The sequence below is a fragment of the Triturus cristatus genome, chromosome 6, assembly GCF_964204655.1.
Source record: "Triturus cristatus chromosome 6, aTriCri1.1, whole genome shotgun sequence".
Classification (NCBI taxonomy): Eukaryota; Metazoa; Chordata; class Amphibia; order Caudata; family Salamandridae; genus Triturus; species Triturus cristatus.
In genome coordinates this window covers 1,812,764,891-1,812,789,762 of record NC_140589.1, presented here as the reverse complement: position 1 = coordinate 1,812,789,762, position 24,872 = coordinate 1,812,764,891, and the positions used below count along the sequence as shown (strand labels likewise).

Sequence of the window (24,872 nt, the reverse complement as noted above, 5' to 3'; positions counted from 1 at the left end):
ACGCCTCTTTTGTTTCAGGGATCTTGAACCACAAAACAGGTTTGTTTGTTTTCACAGTTAATACAGTGCATTGCAACTCTCAAAGAAGCCTTAGCTCCTCCCCTTTAGTGAGGTTCTGGTGTTCAAAAGTTGCTCTGTTTAGGTCTAGTGAATGGGCTCGGTGAGAGTTCAGGAAAGTATTCCTGCCTGACTGCAACTCCCGTTTAATTATGTAAAAAGAGCAAGAGAAATTATCGAGAATTAACCTTTTTGGTTTTACCAAAAAGTAATTTTTAAACTCCCTTCTTTGATTCAGTTTCAATTATTTCAGCTGTATTTTATTCGTGTTACCTTTATATGGGGTTATTTATAATCTGCATTCCCTCGGCTTTATTTGTTGAAAGAAAATTATAATTCCAAAACGAGAATCCCAGTGGTTCGGGATTAAACTGTTAAACCGAAGGCAGGTATTTTCTTATTGGCTACTAGTGTATTACAAGTTAGCCAGGGCATCTTGACTGAGACATTGACACAAACTAGTGAGACGTGTTGAATGTTTAAAGGACATGGCATTGCCCTAGGTTACTCCATGGGCCTGGTTCCTCCACCCACATGAGGGCAGCTCAGCAGACTCGGGAGTGCACAAGCTTGCTTTGAAGTGTGCATTCACAGTGGAGTCACAGGTAGCCGTGCCAGGCGGGATTGACATTTAAAATGGAAGATTATATGAAATAGAAGGTAGAACAGTTTAGGAATGTTGGCCCTGCTCGCAGCGCAGTCACTTTAATATTAGTTCTTTAATTCACTTTGCATATATATTCAGCTGGGTTTTAGGCTTCCGAATACGAATTAGGGAATGGATGTAATGGGTACAATTGTGGTTAACATCGTAGAGTTTAGGCTGTCTGCAGGCTGGATTTAGTGTTACGAAATAACTACTCCCTTATTATATCGACTCTACTTGTCTGTAATCCGATCTATTCCCTAGAGGCGGGGCATACCTTCTCCTCTAATGGAACAGGAACAGAGAATAGTGTTTAAGCCCTTTCCATGGAAAGAGTGAAACATTGGTGGATATTTGCTTTTTCTACAAATCTGCTGAACTAAAAGTCTCATCTCTACTGAAACTACATGAACTAATGTAATGTCCCTGCCGAGTACTTTTAAAAGCGAAGAAGCTTTAACCGCTGTTAGGGGACTGAAAATGTGACTGAGCAGATGAGATGTTGATAGAATGAACAGTATTTAACAATCCCATTTAACATTATAGTAGAACACATGACTCTCTCCAGCTTTCGCATTTTGCTGTATTTCTAACGCATTATGGCTCCCATATATACTCTCATCCTCTTAATGCTTGCATCACCTTATTTTCTTTAATTAAACCTCTTGGTCCAGGATTTTTGGTGACTATCGCCTTTTAAAATATATCCACTGCATTTGGGTTATTCCCTTGTTCCCTTGTGGAGCAGGATACAATCACCATACCACTCCTTCGAGGGCGTGGGGCCTCTAGTTACGGCCCTAAAAATGCAGTCACTTCTTTCGACAAAGGTAGTCCAGGAAGAAGATGGAACAGACACGTCTGGAAAGGCTTCTCATTGTGAAAATGGAAAGTAAATAAAGAGGACGGTTGCTTTAACCCCTTGTGTGCCCATGACGAGCTGGACTCGTCATGGGCCGCGGTTGCGCTGTGCCCATGACGAGTCCAGCTCGTCATAAACCCCGCCCGCTAATGTAACGGCCGGCACAGGGCGGGGAAAGGGCGTGGCACACAAGGGGTTAATATGGGAAGCAGAGCTGTTAAAATCCAGTGCAAAGTTCACCTAGCCGCCCAATTACGGTTTGATCAACCAGCGCACCTTTGATAGTGTCACTCAAGGCTGAAAATCAAAATGCATAAGCTGAATCTAGTTCAGCTCAAATGCCTGGCCTGTCCAGAAACAGTTGTAATTTTCGCACTTATTTAAACATAGTTTGCATGATGGATTTGTAGTGCAAGGCAACGAACCACTGTTAGCATGGCTTCTCAAGAGCTCTTGCACAGAAGGCCCAGGCAATGCGATGCAGAGGCTGTAATACTTTTTATTGCATAGTATCTTTATTTTTGCTATGGAAAACTTTAGAGTAAGCTTTGGCATAGTGCGAGGGTATCCTTTCTATTAAAGGGTTGAGATTGACATTACTTACAAAGTGAATTGCCCTTATGTAAGGTGCAAACATATATTTGTTTGGCTTCTAAAAAGATTTTCCTGGCTTTCAGAAGGTTCTTGATGGTTGTAGTGAAGGGACAGTCAGAGCTCAACTAGATCACCAGTGTTGACATACCCTTCTGACAGACAAGCTTGGTGAATGTAGCAATGAACCAACTGTCATGCATTCTATTCCTGGGCTTTCATGTAACTACCTGAGGCATTCTGGGTGATGTAGTCTGATTACTTCCCTTTAATTCGACCAGCAAACCTAAGGATTCTGCAGTTGAAAAGCACTGGGCTGAAAACAGGTACTTGTCGTCATTTTGAAAGTAACAGCTTGTTTCATGAGGAAGATGCTTTAGCAAGAGTGTCCACTTAGTAAAGTGGAAGGCAAATACATCTGTAGGTCAGTAATGCGCCACCGCACAAGCCCATTACTCCTCTTTATATTATGAAGCAGGAGAACGTCCCGATATGTACTCTTGCGGAGTGGGAAAACTGGTCCACTGACTTGGAAGGTCTTGTTGGCGAGGTAAGAGGTGCTGCTGTTGCGCTCAATCCACAGACCACTTGCTGAATTATCAACTTGTTTTGATACATTTTGAATATTTGCATGGAGTATATTGTACGCCGTACAACTATACAGGATAGGCTTGGTTGAAAGTGCACGCTGCTTGCGATCTGCTGCTTCTGATGACACGTTTCTACATTTAGCATAGGAATGCCAGGGGTGACATGCTTTTGATTTGGGGTTGTTTTATAGTATTGCCTTAATTATGGATAATGCACCTGAAAGGTCACCAGTGGTGGCCTTACTTGGTTATGTGAGAGACGTCCCTCCAAGTGTAGGGTGGCCATCCACTGGGCTAGATATCCTGTACCTCTGGTGGCCGGCTGGCTGCGGGATGCTGCCTGTTGCCGAGAGCCGCTGGACACTTACTGGGGACTAATGCCCATGCGCTCTAGCCTGAAGGACATGTGGGCTCCCTTCGTGGCTTTTCGTCTTGCGCAAAAACTGCAGAACTGACCAAAGAGCAAGGTAGCTCTCCAGGTGATGCTGCTTGACACTGCTGGACTGTGTCCTCCAGGACCTATGTTCTGATGCACCGGGGACGCCCCGGTCTGCCCTACAGGTGATGGGATAGGGTAGGGAGCTTCCATGGCAGGCGCCGGGAGTATACTATTCTGTGAGGGGGACACTAATGTACTGCGGTGTTATAGGGATCACACCTGTGTTGTGATGATGTGCAGTACTGTCTGTATCAGGTCAGTGGCTTGCTGTGTGGCCTTATTCCTTTCTCAACTGCATTGTGGTTTGTATCCTGTATATGTCCTACTTTCTACATTAATACAAGTTTATGAAACCAAAAACAAAAATGGGATTTTTTACATATTTTTAGTTGTAAATTAATATATTTCAGAATTTGTGTATTTGTTTGATCTATATTTCTTTTTGCAGTTTTGCGTATTTTTTGCTATTCAGATTGGAGGAATTGTTTGGGCTGGGGTCTCCTGCTTCCAATAGCGATTTAGTGGAAGTCCACAGAGATCAAAAGGTTAATGACCACTGGTGTCAGATATGTAGGTCCACAAGAAATCCTACAGAAGACATATACCAACTAATAAAACAACATAATCTGCACCTCAACACCACCTCTTTAATCCTCCACTCTATCCCTACCTTTGTACGGTGCTACATTGCTTTATAGTCAGTTATTTTGGGACTCTCTGTTATAATGATGCCTCATTCACATTTACCATAACAGTGCATTCTGGGACTTGTAGTTAGGGTTTAATGTAGTTGCAACCATTGGTTCACTCCTGAAAGGTAGAATGCCCAGTACCGTTGAGAATGGCAGAGTCATAGGGAAACCTGTTGATATCTCAGGAGAAGACATTTGGGGCCTGTAGTCACAGTTCATTTGTGGTCATTTGAATGTGATGGTGAGCTGAAAATATTGTGAGTACATAGACATTTATTTTTGTTTGTCAGGTCATCTAGTCTTGATTTCTATATTATTTGCTACTTGCCATTTTGGATTTTACCTCCTCACACAGGCCTGGTAGTAGCAGCATGCCAAGGGGTGAGTGACACAGGTGGCGGCAGCTTTGAATGGGGCTGACCAGGGTTTTAACTCAGTTCATGTCAAACCTTGCTAAGCCCTGTCCCTTCTTTCTCTTGCTAGGATTCCAACACTGCAGGTGTTCTGAGTTTGTTTCCAACTCTGGCTGACCAATCAGCCGAGCTCTGCCCTGTGATATAAATCCCTGCTCCTATCCAGCCTCTGTTTGCTTGATTCATTTCAGAGCGTCATTCAGAGCATGTTGGAGTGAAGATAAAGTAATGAACCAGGTTTTGTTGATGTGCGTGGACTTAGTTCTAAAGATTTATTTTGGTAGTGTCTTTAAAAAGTTTTTAAAATGTATTTTGTGATTTTCTGCATTGCATTCCTCTACTTATTTCAAACACTCTTGAATGCTTTGTGTGCTCTGAAATGGGTGTGCTAGATCTCAACCTCTTGTCTTATCAGTGGATAGTTATGTGGCTACTAAGTTCATGAGCAAAGTTAATTTAATTTGAGCCACGCCTCTTTTGTTTCAGGGATCTTGAACCACAAAACAGGTTTGTTTGTTTTCACAGTTAATACAGTGCATTGCAACTCTCAAAGAAGCCTTAGCTCCTCCCCTTTAGTGAGGTTCTGGTTTTCAAAAGTTGCTCTGTTTAGGTCTAGTGAATGGGCTCGGTGAGAGTTCAGGAAAGTATTCCTGCCTGACTGCAACTCCCGTTTAATTATGTAAAAAGAGCAAGAGAAATTATCGAGAATTAACCTTTTTGGTTTTACCAAAAAGTAATTTTTAAACTCCCTTCTTTGATTCAGTTTCAATTATTTCAGCTGTATTTTATTCGTGTTACCTTTATATGGGGTTATTTATAATCTGCATTCCCTCGGCTTTATTTGTTGAAAGAAAATTATAATTCCAAAACGAGAATCCCAGTGGTTCGGGATTAAACTGTTAAACCGAAGGCAGGTATTTTCTTATTGGCTACTAGTGTATTACAAGTTAGCCAGGGCATCTTGACTGAGACATTGACACAAACTAGTGAGACGTGTTGAATGTTTAAAGGACATGGCATTGCCCTAGGTTACTCCATGGGCCTGGTTCCTCCACCCACATGAGGGCAGCTCAGCAGACTCGGGAGTGCACAAGCTTGCTTTGAAGTGTGCATTCACAGTGGAGTCACAGGTAGCCGTGCCAGGCGGGATTGACATTTAAAATGGAAGATTATATGAAATAGAAGGTAGAACAGTTTAGGAATGTTGGCCCTGCTCGCAGCGCAGTCACTTTAATATTAGTTCTTTAATTCACTTTGCATATATATTCAGCTGGGTTTTAGGCTTCCGAATACGAATTAGGGAATGGATGTAATGGGTACAATTGTGGTTAACATCGTAGAGTTTAGGCTGTCTGCAGGCTGGATTTAGTGTTACGAAATAACTACTCCCTTATTATATCGACTCTACTTGTCTGTAATCCGATCTATTCCCTAGAGGCGGGGCATACCTTTTCCTCTAATGGAACAGGAACAGAGAATAGTGTTTAAGCCCTTTCCATGGAAAGAGTGAAACATTGGTGGATATTTGCTTTTCCTACAAATCTGCTGAACTAAAAGTCTCATCTCTACTGAAACTACATGAACTAATGTAATGTCCCTGCCGAGTACTTTTAAAAGCGAAGAAGCTTTAACCGCTGTTAGGGGACTGAAAATGTGACTGAGCAGATGAGATTTTGATAGAATGAACAGTATTTAACAATCCCATTTAACATTATAGTAGAACACATGACTCTCTCCAGCTTTCGCATTTTGCTGTATTTCTAACGCATTATGGCTGCCATATATACTCTCATCCTCTTAATGCTTGCATCACCTTATTTTCTTTAATTAAACCTCTTGGTCCAGGATTTTTGGTGACTATCGCCTTTTAAAATATATCCACTGCATTTGGGTTATTCCCTTGTTCCCTTGTGGAGCAGGATACAATCACCATACCACTCCTTCGAGGGCGTGGGGCCTCTAGTTAGGCCCTAAAAATGCAGTCACTTCTTTCGACAAAGGTAGTCCAGGAAGAAGATGGAACAGACACGTCTGGAAAGGCTTCTCATTGTGAAAATGGAAAGTAAATAAAGAGGACGGTTGCTTTAACCCCTTGTGTGCCCATGACGAGCTGGACTCGTCATGGGCCGCGGTTGCGCTGTGCCCATGACGAGTCCAGCTCGTCATAAACCCCGCCCGCTAATGTAATGGCCGGCACAGGGCGGGGAAAGGGCGTGGCACACAAGGGGTTAATATGGGAAGCAGAGCTGTTAAAATCCAGTGCAAAGTTCACCTAGCCGCCCAATTACGGTTTGATCGACCAGCGCACCTTTGATAGTGTCACTCAAGGCTGAAAATCAAAATGCATAAGCTGAATCTAGTTCAGCTCAAATGCCTGGCCTGTCCAGAAACAGTTTTAATTTTCGCACTTATTGAAACAGTTTGCATGATGGATTTGTAGTGCAAGGCAACGAACCACTGTTAGCATGGCTTCTCAAGAGCTCTTGCACAGAAGGCCCAGGCAATGCGATGCAGAGGCTGTAATACTTTTTATTGAATAGTATCTTTATTTTTGCTATGGAAAACTTTAGAGTAAGCTTTGGCATAGTGCGAGGGTATCCTTTCTATTAAAGGGTTGAGATTGACATTACTTACAAAGTGAATTGCCCTTATGTAAGGTGCAAACATATATTTGTTCGGCTTCTAAAAAGATTTTCCTGGTTTTCAGAAGGTTCTTGATGGTTGTAGTGAAGGGACAGTCAGAGCTCAACTAGATCACCAGTGTTGACATACCCTTCTGACAGACAAGCTTGGTGAATGAAGCAATGAACCAACTGTCATGCATTCTATTCCTGGGCTTTCATGTAACCACCTGAGGCATTCTGGGTGATGTAGTCTGATTACTTCCCTTTAATTCGACCAGCAAACCTAAGGATTCTGCAGTTGGAAAGCACTGGGCTGAAAACAGGTACTTGTGGTCATTTTGAAAGTAACAGCTTGTTTCATGAGGAAGATGCTTTAGCAAGAGAGTCCACTTAGTAAAGTGGAACGCAAATACATCTGTAGGTCAGTAATGCGCCCCCGCACAAGCCCATTACTCCTCTTTATATTATGAAGCAGGAGAACGTCCCGATATGTACTCTTGCGGAGTGGGAAAACTGGTCCACTGACTTGGAAGGTCTTGTTGGCGAGGTAAGAGGTGCTGCTGTTGCGCTCAATCCACAGACCACTTGCTGAATTATCAACTTGTTTTGATACATTTTGAATATTTGCATGGAGTATATTGTACGCCGTACAACTATACAGGATAGGCTTGGTTGAAAGTGCACGCTGCTTGCGATCTGCTGCTTCTGATGACACGTTTCTACATTTAGCATAGGAATGCCAGGGGTGACATGCTTTTGGTTTGGGGTTGTTTTATACTATTGCCTTAATTATGGATAATGCACCTGAAAGGTCACCTATGGTGGCCTTACTTGGTTATGTGAGAGACGTCCCTCTAAGTGTAGGGTGGCCATCCACTGGGCTAGATATCCTGTACCTCTGGTGGCCGGCTGGCTGCGGGATGCTGCCTGTTGCCAAGAGCCGCTGGACACTTACTGGGGACTAATGCCCATGCGCTCTAGCCTGAAGGACATGTGGGCTCCCTTCGTGGCTTTTCGTCTTGCGCAAAAACTGCAGAACTGACGAAGAGCAAGGTAGCTCTCCAGGTGATGCTGCTTGACACTGCTGGACTGTGTCTTCCAGGACCTATGTTCTGATGCACCGGGGACGCCCCGGTCTGCCCTACAGGTGATGGGATAGGGTAGGGAGCTTCCATGGCAGGCGCCGGGAGTAACTATTCTCTGAGGGGGGACACTAATGTACTGCTGTGTTATAGGGATCACACCTGTGTTGTGATGATGTGCAGTACTGTCTGTATCAGGTCAGTGGCTTGCAGTGTGGCCTTATTCCTTTCTCAACTGCATTGTGGTTTGTATCCTGTATACGTCCTACTTTCTACATTAATACAAGTTTATGAAGCCAAAAACAAAAATGGGATTTTTTACATATTTTTAGTTGTGAATTAATATATTTCAGAATTTGTGTATTTGTTTGATCTATATTTCTTTTTGCAGTTTTGCGTATTTTTTGCTATTCAGATTGGAGGAATTGTTTGGGCTGGGGTCTCCTGCTTCCAATAGCGATTTAGTGGAAGTCCACAGAGATCAAAAGGTTAATGACCACTGGTGTCAGATATGTAGGTCCACGAGTAATCCTACAGAAGACATATACCAACTAATAAACCAACATAATCTGCACCTCAACACCACCTCTTTAATCCTCCACTCTATCCCTACCTTTGTACGGTGCTACATTGCTTTATAGTCAGTTATTTTGGGACTCTCTGTTATAATGATGCCTCATTCACATTTACCATAACAGTGCATTCTGGGACTTGTAGTTAGGGTTTAATGTAGTTGCAACCATTGGTTCACTCCTGAAAAGTAGAATGCCCAGTACTGTTGAGAATGGCAGAGTCATAGGGAAACCTGTTGATATCTCAGGAGAAGACATTTGGGGCCTGTAGTCACAGTTCATTTGTGGTCATTTGAATGTGATGGTGAGCTGAAAATATTGTGAGTACATAGACATTTATTTTTGTTCGTCAGGTAATCTAGTCTTGATTTCTATATTATTTGCTACTTGCCATTTTGGATTTTACCTCCTCACACAGGCCTGGTAGTAGCAGCATGCCAAGGGGTGAGTGACACAGGTGGTGGCAGCTCTGAATGGGGCTGACCAGGGTTTTAACTCTCAGTTCATGTCAAACCTTGCTAAGCCCTGCCCCTTCTTTCTCTTGCTAGGATTCCAACACTGCAGGTGTTCTGAGTTTGTTTCCAACTCTGGCTGACCAATCAGCCGAGCTCTGCCCTGTGATATAAATCCCTGCTCCTATCCAGCCTCTGTTTGCTTGATTCATTTCAGAGCGTCATTCAGAGCATGTTGGAGTGAAGATAAAGTAATGAACCAGGTTTTGTTGATGTGCGTGGACTTAGTTCTAAAGATTTATTTTGGTAGTGTCTTTAAAAAGTTGTTTTTAAAATGTATTTTGCGATTTTCTGCAGTGCATTCCTCTACTTATTTCAAACACTCTTGAATGCTTTGTGTGCTCTGAAATGGGTGTGCTAGATCTCAACCTCTTGTCTTATCAGTGGATATTGATCAGTGGCTACTAAGTTCATGAGCAAAGTTAATTTAATTTGAGCCACGCCTCTTTTGTTTCAGGAATCTTGAACCACAAAACAGGTTTGTTTGTTTTCACAGTTAATACAGTGCATTGCAACTCTACAAGAAGCCTTAGCTCCTCCCCTTTAGTGAGGTTCTGGTGTTCAAAAGTTGCTCTGTTTAGGTCTAGTGAATGGGCTCGGTGAGAGTTCAGGAAAGTATTCCTGCCTGACTGCAACTCCCGTTTAATTATGTAAAAAGAGCAAGAGAAATTATCGAGAATTAACCTTTTTGGTTTTACCAAAAAGTAATTTTTAAACTCCCTTCTTTGATTCAGTTTCAATTATTTCAGCTGTATTTTATTCGTGTTACCTTTATATGGGGTTATTTATAATCTGCATTTCCTGGGCTTTATTTGTTGAAAAAAAATTGTAATTCCAAAACGAGAATCCCAGTGGTTCGGGATTAAACTGTTAAACCGAAGGCAGGTATTTTCTTATTGGCTACTAGTGTATTACAAGTTAGCCAGGGCATCTTGACTGAGACATTGACACAAACTAGTGAGACGTGTTGAATGTTTAAAGGACATGGCATTGCCCTAGGTTACTCCATGGGCCTGGTTCCTCCACCCACATGAGGGCAGCTCAGCAGACTCGGGAGTGCACAAGCTTGCTTTGAAGTGTGCATTCACAGTGGAGTCACAGGTAGCCGTGCCAGGCGGGATTGACATTTAAAATGGAAGATTATATGAAATAGAAGGTAGAACAGTTTAGGAATGTTGGCCCTGCTCGCAGCGCAGTCACTTTAATATTAGTTCTTTAATTCACTTTGCATATGTATCTAGCTGGGTTTTAGGCTTCCGAATACGAATTAGGGAATGGATGTAATGGGTACAATTGTGGTTAACATCGTAGAGTTTAGGCTGTCTGCAGGCTGGATTTAGTGTTACGAAATAACTACTCCCTTATTATATCGACTCTACTTGTCTGTAATCCGATCTATTCCCTAGAGGCGGGGCATACCTTCTCCTCTAATGGAACAGGAACAGAGAATAGTGTTTAAGCCCTTTCCATGGAAAGAGTGAAACATTGGTGGATATTTGCTTTTTCTACAAATCTGCTGAACTAAAAGTCTCATCTCTACTGAAACTACATGAACTAATGTAATGTCCCTGCCGAGTACTTTTAAAAGCGAAGAAGCTTTAACCGCTGTTAGGGGACTGAAAATGTGACTGAGCAGATGAGATGTTGATAGAATAAACAGTATTTAACAATCCCATTTAACATTATAGTAGAACACATGACTCTCTCCAGCTTTCGCATTTTGCTGTATTTCTAATGCATTATGGCTGCCATATATACTCTCATCCTCTTAATGCTTGCATCACCTTATTTTCTTTAATTAAACCTCTTGGTCCAGGATTTTTGGTGACTATCGCCTTTTAAAATACATCCACTGCATTTGGGTTATTCCCTTGTTCCCTTGTGGAGCAGGATACAATCACCATACCACTCCTTCGAGGGCGTGGGGCCTCTAGTTACGGCCCTAAAAATGCAGTCACTTCTTTCGACAAAGGTAGTCCAGGAAGAAGATGGAACAGACACGTCTGGAAAGGCTTCTCATTGTGAAAATGGAAAGTAAATAAAGAGGACGGTTGCTTTAATATGGGAAGCAGAGCTGTTAAAATCCAGTGCAATGTTCACCTAGCCGCCCAATTACGGTTTGATCGACCAGCGCACCTTTGATAGTGTCACTCAAGGCTGAAAATCAGAATGCATAAGCTGAATCTAGTTCAGCTCAAATGCCTGGCCTGTCCAGAAACAGTTTTAATTTTCGCACTTATTGAAACATAGTTTGCATGATGGATTTGTAGTGCAAGGCAACGAACCACTGTTAGCATGGCTTCTCAAGAGCTCTTGCACAGAAGGCCCAGGCAATGCGATGCAGAGGCTGTAATACTTTTTATTGAATAGTATCTTTATTTTTGCTATGGAAAACTTTAGAGTAAGCTTTGGCATAGTGCGAGGGTATCCTTTCTATTAAAGGGTTGAGATTGACATTACTTACAAAGTGAATTGCCCTTATGTAAGGTGCAAACATATATTTGTTCGGCTTCTAAAAAGATTTTCCTGGCTTTCAGAAGGTTCTTGATGGTTGTAGTGAAGGGACAGTCAGAGCTCAACTAGATCACCAGTGTTGACATACCCTTCTGACAAACAAGCTTGGTGAATGTAGCAATGAACCAACTGTCATGCATTCTATTCCTGGGCTTTCATGTAACCACCTGAGGCATTCTGGGTGATGTAGTCTGATTACTTCCCTTTAATTCGACCAGCAAACCTAAGGATTCTGCAGTTGGAAAGCACTGGGCTGAAAACAGGTACTTGTGGTCATTTTGAAAGTAACAGCTTGTTTCATGAGGAAGATGCTTTAGCAAGAGTGTCCACTTAGTAAAGTGGAAGGCAAATACATCTGTAGGTCCAGTAAAGCACAGAATAGCTCCAACAGTTGAGCTTCATGCATTCACTCACTTTCTTTTTTTTTTTTGTTTTATATGGCGCAAACTTGACCCGAATGCACGGGGAGATTCAGTGATTTGCACAGAATCACAGGATGTCCAGAATCACAGGGGAGATTAAGTGATTTTCACAGACTCACAGGATGCCCAGAATCACAGGGGAGATTCAGTGATTTGCACAGAATCACAGGATGTCCAGAATCGCAGGGGAGATTCAGTGATTTGCACAGAATCAGAGGATGTTCATTGTCATTGCCTTGACTCGAACCCAGTTCCCCAGATTCGAGATCCACTGCCCTAGCTCTTAGGCCAACTCCTCTCCTCTCTCAATTCACTGAGTTAGCCTATACACAGCAACCTTTTCAAAGAGGAAAGTGGGAGATTTAAAACAACAAAATATGACTCTGGAAAATGTATTTATCCCATTGACTTCTATATAAGGCGGGAGGCAGCCAAAATAGAGATTTTTTGCTCCCTCTGAATTGGGATGCATGTTAGCCATAGGCACAAGGAAGGGTGGTATGACTGCCTCTGGTATAGAATGTTTTTGTGCCCTCTAATTCTAAGTTTAAAAAACTATCTATTAAGATTTTCTTTCAGGATTGTGGAGTTAACCTGGTGATAAACATAATCAAAATGGAAGCGATAAGTAAAAAGGTCTTAATTTTGCCCCGAGTTTCAGGATTGATGGTGTTGCCCAAATTATTTCATACCCTAAACCTGCAGTCCAGAATATGCATCCTTCTATTGTAAGTTTTGAAAGTGGACACCTCATTAGTGGACCCTTCATTGTCGGATAATGCATCCAAGGCCTGTATAGGTATCTGACTTCTGTAGCTACTCCTGTTATCTGTAAGGAAAAAAACTAACCTGGGTCAGGGCACTTGGTTTGTCCAAAATTCAGAGGTAAATGCCTGGCAAAAAGTGTGCAAGCATTCAACGCCAAGCTGTGTTGCTGGATGGTGATTATGCACAATATGAGTTAGATATATAGTGCAGTATGAACTACCTCATCGGAACCTTCTTGTCAAATACTAGAGGGATATTTACATATATACTACTCCTAATACAGAGTACGGATGATATACTTTTATGATGAAGCCACAATGCATTGATCTTGTACAAGGTACCCACTGTGATGGCTTCAGACCCTTCCAGTGTAAAGTGATTTATACCTCAAATCATTCCATGTGCATATCGTCCTAGTATCAGGTGCAGTTAACAGGGTCTACCAGGCCCTATCTATAGATTTGGAGATCTATATACATGCACTCCTGCAGATGTATTTGTCAAAGTCCTTGATCGTGCCTAAGGGACCGCTCCTACAAGGCGCCCGGTGCTACATAAAATAGTATGCCTCCAAAATCCTGCGAAGCATTCCAAGCCACTAAGGCTGACTTGAAATTGATGCTTAAGTTCAACTGTAAGCTTGGTTTAAGAAACTTCATTTGGTTCCTCAACTTGAACCAGCAGCTTTGTACATATGTTCTTTGAGCATGATCTAAAGACTTAGAACTAGTCCAGTTATTCTATTTAAAGGACACACTCTTACAAAAGAAATACCAGTTCTTGACCAGCTGATCATACATGTACAGAGTGTCTGCATTGGGCACCAGGATTTCACATTTTGAGTGAAGTGATTGCAAACTATGAATTCCTATTGGCTCCCACTGAATAATTGAATGAAGGGCTCAGTTTACTCTGATTCTGCAGAGGAGTATCTTGTAACCCACTCCCTCTAGCCAGAGTGTCTTGGCAATGGAACAGTAACTCTATCCTCCATTGGCATCAGGCACCTGATCCAGCGGATTACCAGCTCGGGTTACTCCCACACACAATATACTCACCTGGGCCCATAAACATTAATACAATAGCTAGTAGTACTGCCGGAGTCAATTTTGTTTTACCTGCAAGACTGTTATCTTTACCCAAATCTTGCCAATTTAATCTCCTTGACAAATGAATTTCCTCTTGTCAATGAATCTAGTAGCTAGTAGCATAGATAGAAATAAACATTTAAGGTTTTCCCCAATAATCACACTCGGAGTTTTAAAAGTTTTATCTAATCAATAATTTTGTTAGTCAAAGATCAAATACGGGTTAACATAGTTTAATTCAGGGAAGAAATCAAATTTAGTTCACATAATAACTCTCAATAAAATATTGTGATGACAGTACCTGTAAAGGGAGAAAAGAGAGAGCAGGTACCAAGACAGATTTCACATAATTATATTTACCTTGGGTGATGGATGAACCCAACTCTTTAGTAAGGGTCAGGTGGAAGACAGAGGTTCAGGACCGGGAAGGTGACCTCTTCTAAGTGCAACGCCAGCGTCGCACCCCTCTCTGGCACTACTCTTATAAAATTTCTCTTCCCCAACTCCCCTTCTTGATGATTGGATTATCGATCAGTATTTCAGTCTCTCGAGCAGGGTCTCTGCATCTGCAGGGTCCGAGACAGCGTCTCGGACAGCGTCTGTGGCAGCATACATGTCGGGTCTGTGACTGGTCGAAATGACGGGTCTGACATCTAACTAACCAACATCAATTATACTATTCTGTGTTCGTGTACCACCTATCTCTACTCTAATCCCATTTATTTATATATATCTTTCGCATTAGCAATTAGTAGAACTTGCAAGTTTAGTTTAAGCAGAATCACGCACATTAACATGTGAGTTTCAAGCGGCCAATTTAAAAGCTATTGCGTAGCTGCAAAGGTTTCCCTCCAAGCATAGAATGTCATACTACGTAGATGCAGTAGACGCATGCACAGTGAAATTCCCGCGTTTTGTCACATTTTAATGACTCGGGTTACTGGTTAGTAATAAACATAGGCAAGCGTCCCCTAGATACGATATATTGTGTATAATGCAAGTATAAATATTCACAAACAGGTTGATTATGGTGTTACATGTTATTCGAGAGGATTGCTTCCGAGCAAGTTTCTTCTTTACGAAACCTTGCTCCATCAATCCCCTCTCTGATGGCATTTTATGCCATCACCAATATCCATTACTAATTCAGATGCCAACTTTAGCACTTTTCCATTTCTATTTCTTCTTCAACCCTTTCATTTCTTTCTTTTTCCCTTTTGTGTTGTAACCCCCTTATTCTTTTGTAAAAATCTCCCTTTATTTCTTCTAGTTGTATTTCTTCGTATTTTCTCTATTCCCTTTTCATTCACTCCATACTCCTTCCTTTTCTTGCAACTTTTGTGACAAAACATAATTGCTAAAACTAATAAGGTTGCTCTCATTATTGGCATTATTATTTAACCTAAGATTCCTTTGCCTACATTAGAAAAACTTCCTATAGTAGAAATGCTATTTTTAATTTCTTCCATACACTGTCAACTTCCAGTGGTTTCAAATCTTCTAATTTTGTAATATTTTTAATATATCCTCTAATTTCAACACTTTTATCAGGAATGAAAGTGCAACAATGTTGCGCTTTCATCATTTTACAGACTCCACCCTCTTTTGCCAATAATATATCAAGAGCAAGTCTATTTTGCAAAGCCATAGACCTGATCGCAACCAATTCGGTATTGATCATCAAGAATCCTCCAGCGGTGTCCGTAGATAACCGATCCACTACTGTAGGAAGCTGACAAATTTTACGAGAATTCAGAATTACTCCCACTGAAGGTATCAATGCACCGAAAATGTCACCTACTATTTCAGAAAAACTAGCTCTTTTTATGTGTTGGTTCCTTTGCGTCTTCATTGCTTCCCGTGCTTCTTTTTACATGGTACTCTTTCGGAAATATTATTCCGAAGTAGCAACTAACGTACCAATTATCAGGCAATCTGAAATAAGCGTTATTGCCACATATATAATAAATTCCAGGAAATACTGGATCTGTTCCACCTTTTAGTCCCCATGCCCCAATAATCAAGAAATTATGGTTGCATTCACTGCAACCAATAAACTCATTGTTATATTCGGTCTTTAATCTTCCCTTTCTTTTCAAAGTCCAAGGACATAGCAGCATGAGTCTTGCCAGTTCTATAAACTTCATCTTTCTCAGCCCACTGAGGTATCTGCGGTTTTGGTTCAGAAGCCCTTCTCTGGAAGTCCTGTCTCCTTTGCTCAACTAAGTTCAAAAATATCTTTTCTTCTTAGTGTAATCTACATGTTAAATTGTGCTTGTGTGCTTCAGCCTTATCTATAGTCTTAATTGTTAGAAAATATTCTCCCATAAACTGTGAGTCTCTAGTACTAAGAACTGGGTTCATGCTCTTTTGCTTAGGAACCTCGGAAAAAATCACTTTTACATTAGAATAATATTGCAATTTTCCTGTTCTATAAAATAAACTTGCTAAAACACTACAAGAAATACTATATGTTAATGGAATATGAGGATATGTCACACCTTCTGCTACTGATGCTGGTAACTTCATACACACAAAACAATCACTAACTTCCATAGTGTCCACATATTGCACTAACAATTTTGTAAATACATTTAAAGCAGTGTCATTGTCTGTCACAGTGTGTGATATGTCTAACTCATCTGGTGCTACTAAATCTGTCTCGTCTTGTTCTCATCTGGTGCTTCTAAGGCTACCCTATGTCTTTTAATGTTAGCTACTCTCTCGTGTGTGCTATTCTTTTATACTGTAGCCATTATATAAGGAATGGCAACTGTTAGTGCTAACCAAATTACAAGTACTAAAAATACGCTACATATACATATTTTACAACATTTCTTTACACAATTCGATTTTCCAGCAGCTCTATTGTCAGACATTTTCTTTTGGACAAGAAGATTTCTCTTCTTTTAATTAAAATATAATTTTGCAATGGTATCTTTGGGTAAACAATTTTCTTTCAAGTTGGCCTCACTTCCTCGTCAATTTGCTCTGCATTTAATTCTTCATCTTCATTTATTTCCAAATTCTCAAAGTCTTCAATAATAACATACGTCCATTCAGGACCTTTGAATTTATTGTTCAGTATTTTCAATCTTGTGCTTCTTCGTTTGGAATTTTCATTTAATTGTTCATTCAGACTAGATACTTAATTTACTTGATCCGGTTCTTCATTTATTGTCTTGAGTCAGCATCTCACTCTCTTGATAACACTAGGCCGATTATCGCCTTTTCTGACTCTTTTGGCTTGCACTGCACTTTCACTTCGTGTTATTTTGTTTTCATTAGTTTGTGGCACAACTTGGTTACTTTTGTTTTCAGAATCTCTATCTGACCTTGTCCAGGGCTTATTCCTTCAGTGTCACCTGCCTGGATGCGTTCTTCTTCCTTATTCTGACCCTGTTTAGGTTTTATTTCAATTTGTTTTTCTTCTTCTACCTGAACTTGTTTTTCTTTTCCTGTCTCGTCCTGATCGGGTCTCACTGCACTGCTCAGGTTCCCTAACAATCATATTTTCACTTACCTGAGCGCGTTCTTCTGCTCCTATCAGGTCCTCACTCTTTTCCTGACTTGGCTAATCTAGTTTGGCTCCTCGTTCTTACAATTACTTCAGGTATCTCTATCGGAATCCAATCATCCTGACTGGTGCTTGGTTGTTCTTGGTCAGCTACGTCTGGATCTGCTACTCTGGATCCTTCAGCTGTACAACCTTCAGCATTCCCAACTGCTTGAGTCAGTTGAGGTCCGTCTTCGTCAGGTGCTGGTACTCTCTTGATATGGCTTGCATGAATCCAATTAGGCAACCTGCACATTTTACTGCTGTTGTTGTATCCAATATAACCTGATTTTTTCCCACCTTGATGCTAGACGAGATTCTCGTGTGATTCTTCACAACTACCCAGTCGCCGGGGTTCAGATCATGTGCTTGGTTCGGCTGCCTGGCAACTGCGTGTTCTCCAACCTGGTGAGAGAGAGAACTCACTTGGTCAGCCAACTCTTCGCAATACTCTAGTGCCAAATCATCAGATATATTCAACAGCTTGTGTCCTGGTATGCATGCTTGTCTCATTGCTCTTCCCATGAGTATTTCACGGGGTCTCAATCTGGTATTCTTGTCTGGAATACTTCTGAGTCCCATCAGAACAAGAGGTAAAGCATCAGGCCAGTACAGTGGGGTCAACGCACACACCTTTCCCAATATTGACTTAATTGTGCCATTTACTTGTTCTATCACTCGAGAAGCCTCTGGGCGGTATGTGCAGTGTAGCTTGTTCGATTTTGAATGCTTCACTAATTAACCGTATTATTTCATTATTAAAATGAGACCCTCTATCTGATTCAATAGTTACTGGAAAACCAAAACGAGGAATGAGTTCTCTCAATAGGAGTTTGGCCACGGTCAGGCTGTTTCTTCGGGTTGGGTATGCTTCCACCCACTTTGAAAATAAACAGGCTATGACAAGTACATATTTCAAACCTCGACAAACAGGCAATTGAATGAAATCTAATTGTAGTCTTACAAAGGGACCTTCTGCCTTAACAATTCTTCCCATACTGACTATGGTTTTCTTGCCGGGAATCATTTGTTGACATGTTAAGCATCTCTGGCAAAGACTCTCTGCGACAGTCCTGAACTTTGCATTAAACCAATCTTGTCTGAAATGTCTTATCATTGCATAACTGCCTATGTGAGTGTCTCCATGATACATACTAGCCATTGGTGCAAGCATACAGTCTGGCATTACTGGTCTGCCATCTAAGTAAACCCATACACCGTCGTCTGCCCTTCTCTGACAACTAACTTTCTCCTACTCCTCTCTTTCTCTTGTTTCCACGTCATCTTGTAGTTCTCTTGCTTCTTTCCATGTTTCTAATCCTGAAAGTAGCATAAGTTGGCAGCTGAATCCACATGTTTCGATTTTCTTGTTCACTACCATTTTATATTTGGCGCAGTGTTGGGAAATCTGGCCAGCATATTGATTACCTGCTGCCATATGGTGATTTCCTGACTGATGTGCAGCACACGTGACCACTGCCACTTCTTTTGTCAATTGTATTGTCTCAAGTAATTCTTTCACAAATATTACATTTTTAATGGGAGACCCTGAAGAGGCTTTTACGTGGCACTGAGAGAGACCGACGTGTTTTGAGCAGCGCACCACCCTTGACGAATGTGTGACTACAGGGGGTCGCCCTCTTCTCCTCTGCCTGTTCAAGCGATTTATGAAATAAACTCGTTGAAGAGTAAAGTTACCAACTAAAACAATTCTCCAGTGGAGTAAGAACCCCAACTGGGGAGTGTACAAGGGGTAACTAGGATAAGAGCATAGGGATCCATATAGTCCTGATGAAAGCTGGATAAAGACGCTATAACCAGCTGAAACATGTTGACCTCTATGCAGACGGGGGTAGGGAGTACATAATTAACTCACACCACCACCACTCGTATATCTCCTTTTTTTAGTTCTGACGAGGGAATCCAGGAATACAATTATTATACAGATATCCCTCAGTTAGTTTTAACATTATTAGTCTCTGCACTTAATTCAGGATCCTTCCTTATCTGTGTATGTCTTTCATTGTTGTATTGTTTACCCCTCCCTATTGCTCCGTCTCTAGCGTTGGTCTGCGCAGAGACGTTAGTAGCAGCCCTATGATGAAGGATGCCACAATTTATTGTGGGTGAGGGCAGTTTTTACAAGTACAGTGTGCTCCCCTGGTGTATAACGTTCAACATACGGAAACAACAGAAGTCTTACCCTACCTTTTTTGTGTGTTGAGACCCTGAAGAAGTCAGAAGTTTCGCTGCATCCAGAGCTGGCCAAAGTCATGCACAACCCCGTAACCATACTGACTATCAGTGTAAATGGTTACTCTCCAATTTCTCACATTTTTGCAAGCTTTAAATAAAGCTATCAATTCGGCTACTTGTGCAGACCTGACTCCTGGTAAATAGGATGCTTCGACTATTCCTGACAATTTAAACACAGCGTAAGCAGCATGGCAAGCGGGAGGGTTAAGAACAGTACATCTGACTATGGTCACGTTTTCAGCCCCTAGTATAATCCTTTCGTATTTTGTCATTCTACTAGGAGTAAGATACTGAGTTCGGGTTCTTGTTAAAAGAATTACAACTGCATGTGGGACGTACACTTTTACAGGGTGTCCCATCACAATAGACTCACTCTGTTTCAAACTCATGCACATTGCTGATACTGATTTTAGACATCCAGGTAATACAGATGCTACAGGGTCCAAAGTAGCAGACAAATATGCCACAGGACGTCGCATTAGACCATGTCTCTGTGTTAAGACTGAGTGCACAATTATCTCACAACAGAACAGTGCAAATGCTTTCAAATAGTCCGGCATACCTAAAGCAGTTGCTTCACACAGACATTTTCGTAATTTTACAAAAGCTTCCATGCTTTGATCATCCCACTCTATTGGGACTTTTGCTCACTTCTTTGTCATTTGTATCAGGGGTTTTGCCAGTAGAGAACCCTACAATCCATTTTCTGTAATACCCTACGACACCACGGAACATCCTTATTTCTTTTTGGTTTTGTGCCAATTTAATTTGACTTATTATTTTTATTCTCTCAGAGGTCACTTTTCTTAGTCCTCTCTGTATCTGATGTCCCAAATATTTAACTGTTTGGCAAAACTGTAATTTCTCTGGGGACAGTTTGTCCACCTTTAGCTAGATGGTTCAATAAAGCAATGGAATCCCTGGTGTTTGATGCGACCAACAGGTCCTCAATATACTGTACCAGGACTGAATTTCTTGGCAGCACTAATATTTCAAGACACTTTTTCAAGATTTGATTAAAAATTGTACTATTCTGTGTTTGTGTACCACCCCCAAATGTTTCAATATTGTGTTTTCCCCTATTCTGATTGGACAGGGCAAAGAGGTGAGTTCATCACACCATACTAAATGTAATATTTTACTTAAGGTTCATTGTTCTATGTTCCCGCCCCTTAATTCACTTTCCCAAAGCTTTATTCCCACCCGCATTTCATATTTTGATCAATACAATTTGTAATATTTGTTGCTCTTGTCCGGGTTGATGGGTTAAGTTCTCATGGGATTTTTTCCCAGCTTGACCTTGGCTGGGTTTCAACGATGTCAACATGGTTCCGGGCAGGATTCAGTGAGCATGCGCACAGACCAAGTGGGGTAGGGATTTCAGTCACCCTCTGAGGCCCAAATACGAACTAATAAAGTCAAAGAAAAACATGTTAGAATACGAAAATAAATGATTTCCCTGTATACCAACTATCTCTACTCTAATCTCATTTACTTATCTATATATATATATTACCTACTGGCAGTCGCCAGTAGGTAGTTCTAGTTAGGACCTATTTTCCATAGGAAATCCGCAACATTCTATTTGGAATAACGTTGGCGTCGATTGATGAATCTTCGTGAAATTTTCCGGTCCGCTCCTATCCTGAAAATTTCACGGTGATTCGTCAAGCGGGGGCCGAGAAAATAGGGGGTCCCAAAATGCGTTTTCCCTATGCATTTTCCCATAGGACCTGTTGACGCAGCCACAGCCCGAAGCGCTGAACGGAATTACACCAAATTTGGCAAAGAGGTTGTCCTCAGTTCAGACTCGTGCCTTTTGCTTAAATGGTGTAAATCCGTTCAGTAGTTCCTGAGAAAATCAAAAGTAAAATCACATATATATCTGGGCGGAGCCTAACCACACATCTCATCGTGAGATTTGATTGGCTGTCAGCACTTCATCCAAGAAGTGTTGGCAGCCATCTTGGGACCAATATACATGATAGCACTTCATTAAAAAGCATTGCAGTTAATAGAAGGTTTTAAGACTTTAGTTACATTATAAATCATTTGTTGATGGTACCATACTCATTTTAGAAATTGTGGTGTGTTCTAAGGTGATTTTACCATGTGAAAAAGCCTTCTGCTGTGATATCATGAATCATGTTTGAGAGAACTATTTTCTCATGCTTTTCCCACAGAGGTTTGGAAGGTGATCTATAAGCTAAACTGAGAGCATATTTTCTGTATATTCATATTATCTTTCTCAGTCATGTGAGAATGAAGTCTGACATTCTCAGTAAAACATGTACATCCAACAAGGGCAGAGACTGTCAGTTGATTCCTTTGTGTTCTACTGCAGCTTCCCAGAGTGTTCTAAAGAACAACTAGAGCGCTAACAGTCCTACTTATGACAAAGGTATGGCACACCTGAAGCCATCTTGGTTGGAATAAAGCGGTAACTCTTAAAACATTTAATTTAAAAAGGAACAAAATGAGGGGGTTCATTTTGCCATAGAAAGTATGATTAGTGCTGCAGAAAGAAAAATTAGGGCACATTTTGACTTCTCAAATCCTCTTCTATTTCATAAAACAATTCTGACATGCAGACTGAAACATGCACTTTGAATACCAGCAGCAGACTTCCCTGGTGAGCAGTAGCTTTACTACAGTGATCTAATGAGCAACTAGTGCTAACATTCAGAATTTATGGCAAATGTGTGACACATCTGAATGCCTTCTTGATGGAACCAAAGTAAAAAACTGAAAGTATTTCTTACTGAGGCGACTGCAGTAAATGAGGAAATTAGGAAACTTCATAACAAATACATCTCCCAAGATGGCCACCAGAGACAAGAGCCCAAATATAGCCCAAATATCACCCAGATGTAGCCCACATGTAGCCCAATGACAGAAGTGTGCAAAACACTTATTTTTTGTGTATTTGCAGTTTTATATAGTGCAGACTTGTCAGGTATTGGAGTGCTTTACATGAGCATTGGTTACATCACACAAGATCAAATTCATTTTGGTTGTAGACATGGGGAGATTAAGTGATTTGACCAGAATCACAGAATGTTGAGCTGAAGCAGAAACTCCAACCTGGTTCCCCAGTTGCAAAGTCTGCAGCTCTGGAAGTAACACCACATCCTCTCCCCTAGGTGCAACATTTAATCAAGTGGTCAACTGGATAAAAAAACATAAAAATTACAAATAATTTAAAAGTTCTTTGTCGCCATTTGAAAACTCAGAAAATATGTCCTCATTTTAGTCTTTTAGAGCAATAACCATAATTTTGATGCAAATAAGACCCTCTCATATATGTAATTTCTAAAGGAAATACTCTAGGTATTAGTTTTGATTACATCAAGATGACGTCAGGCGTTCCACACTTTTGTAATAAATATAGAATGTTATCAATCTAGTTGTTCATTGGGATACTGTTGAGAGGCAGAGGCCAGGGGCACGGACTCTGAAAATTAAAGGCAGGTAGGAGAGTGCAGAGGCAACAATTTGATCACACTGGGCAGGCAGGAAGGGCAGTGACAGCACAACAGACTATGGAGGGCAGTGGAAAGGGGGGCAGGGGCAACAAACCAACAATACAGGACTGGCAAGAGAGGCTGTGGCAATATAATAGACCATTGTGGGCAGAAGGAAGAGGCAGTGGTAGTACAACCATACATGCCAACAGACCCGTTTCAGCCAGGAAACGTCCAATGTTTTTAAGCTCAAATGGGCTTTTTCTGATCTGTCTCCTGTCTACAATCTCCTCTTTTTTAATGTAACTCAAAGGGGAAAATCAATACCCCAGTTTTTTTTCCAAATTGCCCTCTTACCAAGTTCAAAATGTTCGCAAGTATGGTACATTGGATCATGGTAGGCAGGAGGAATTGGGGTAGGGACATGGACAGGAGGGACATGGAGAGGTGCACCAAACTGACCCTACAGGGCAGGCATCAGGGTTTGCAGCAGCACAATACACCACACAGCGCATGCGGGACGGGAGTGCAGCACAACAATCCATAGAAAGCAATAGGGAGGGGACAGGACCATGCACATGGACAACGGAGAACAGAGGGGAAAGAGGCAATGGTAGCTAGCTGACCATAATGGACAGACAGGAGAGAACGCTGCAGCATAACAGACCATAAAGGGCAGGAGGGACGGACCAGGGGCATTACAATGGAACAGACAAGCCAGGAGGGAGGCAATAGGGGTCTGCACATGGAAACAGAGGGCTGGGGGCAAGGGGGCAGGGCAGGAGCAGCAAGATGACCATGGAGGTCAGGCAGGATGGGCACTAGAAACAAGACACACCATGGAGAGCAACAATGAGACTATTATGGCATACACACAGACCATGGAGGGAAGGTGGGGGGGCCATGGCAGCACAGAAGACCATGCATGGCAAGCGGGAGGGTTAGTGGCAGCACAATGGCTATGATAGGCAAGAAGGAGGGTGCAGGGGCATGCACAAAGGACCATGGAGGATAGAAGGGAGGGTCAGGACCTGGGCACAGACAGAGTTCAGGGGAAGGGGCCTCACAACAGACCGCGCGGGGCAGGCAGGAGGAGCAGTTGCAGCACAACAGACCAGGGAGGGCAGAAGGGTGTGGCAGTAAAATGGACCATGGAGGACAGGAGGAAGGGGATAGGGGCATGGCATGTGGGCAGGCAGGGTGGAGGTGGCAGGGACAGGTTACAGTTATCTGACAATGCTAGGCAGGTGGGAGGTGAATGGCAGCTCAACAGAACACTCAGAGTAGATAGGAGTGGCCGGTCCATGGAACATGGTGGGCAAAAAGGATGGAGCAGGGGCATGCACAAAGACATCTGAGGGCAGGGGTAAGGAGAATAGGGGAAGCAAGCTAAGCACAGAGGCTAAGCAGGAGGTCAATGATGGGCCATAGAATTGGGCAATGGAGGTCAGGAGGAGTGGACTGGTACATCACGCTAAATGGAGGGCAGTGGCATCACATCAGACCATGCATGGCAGGAGGGAGGAGGCTAGTTCATGGATTCAGACAACCGAGGATAGGGAGGAGGTGGATGGGGCAGCAAGCTAACTGTTCAGAGAAGGTGGGTATTAGGAACTTTATTGTTTTAAAAACGGGTGTCTGTGCGAACTACTTAAAATATGAACAAGTATGCAGCATAATCTCACTTTTATTCAGGAAGAAGAGGACGTTTGTGACTGTGACTC

At 41.9% G+C, this 24,872-nt stretch overlaps 1 protein-coding gene across 2 annotated transcripts in view; it reads left to right on the top strand.

Moving 5' to 3' along the window:
• Window positions 1–24,872, top strand: part of LOC146822062 (cryptic protein-like) — a 66,831-nt gene that overhangs the window by 4,896 nt on the left and 37,063 nt on the right. The window contains exon 1 of one of the 2 annotated variants that reach the window (XM_085609423.1): window positions 9,235–9,294. The exons of the other annotated variant lie outside the window; for it this stretch is intronic. Coding sequence (XP_085465549.1) covers window positions 9,275–9,294 — 20 coding nt within the window. The 5' untranslated portion in view covers window positions 9,235–9,274. Of the gene's footprint in view, window positions 1–9,234; window positions 9,295–24,872 lie in introns of those variants that run through there. 2 annotated transcript variants of the gene reach the window in all.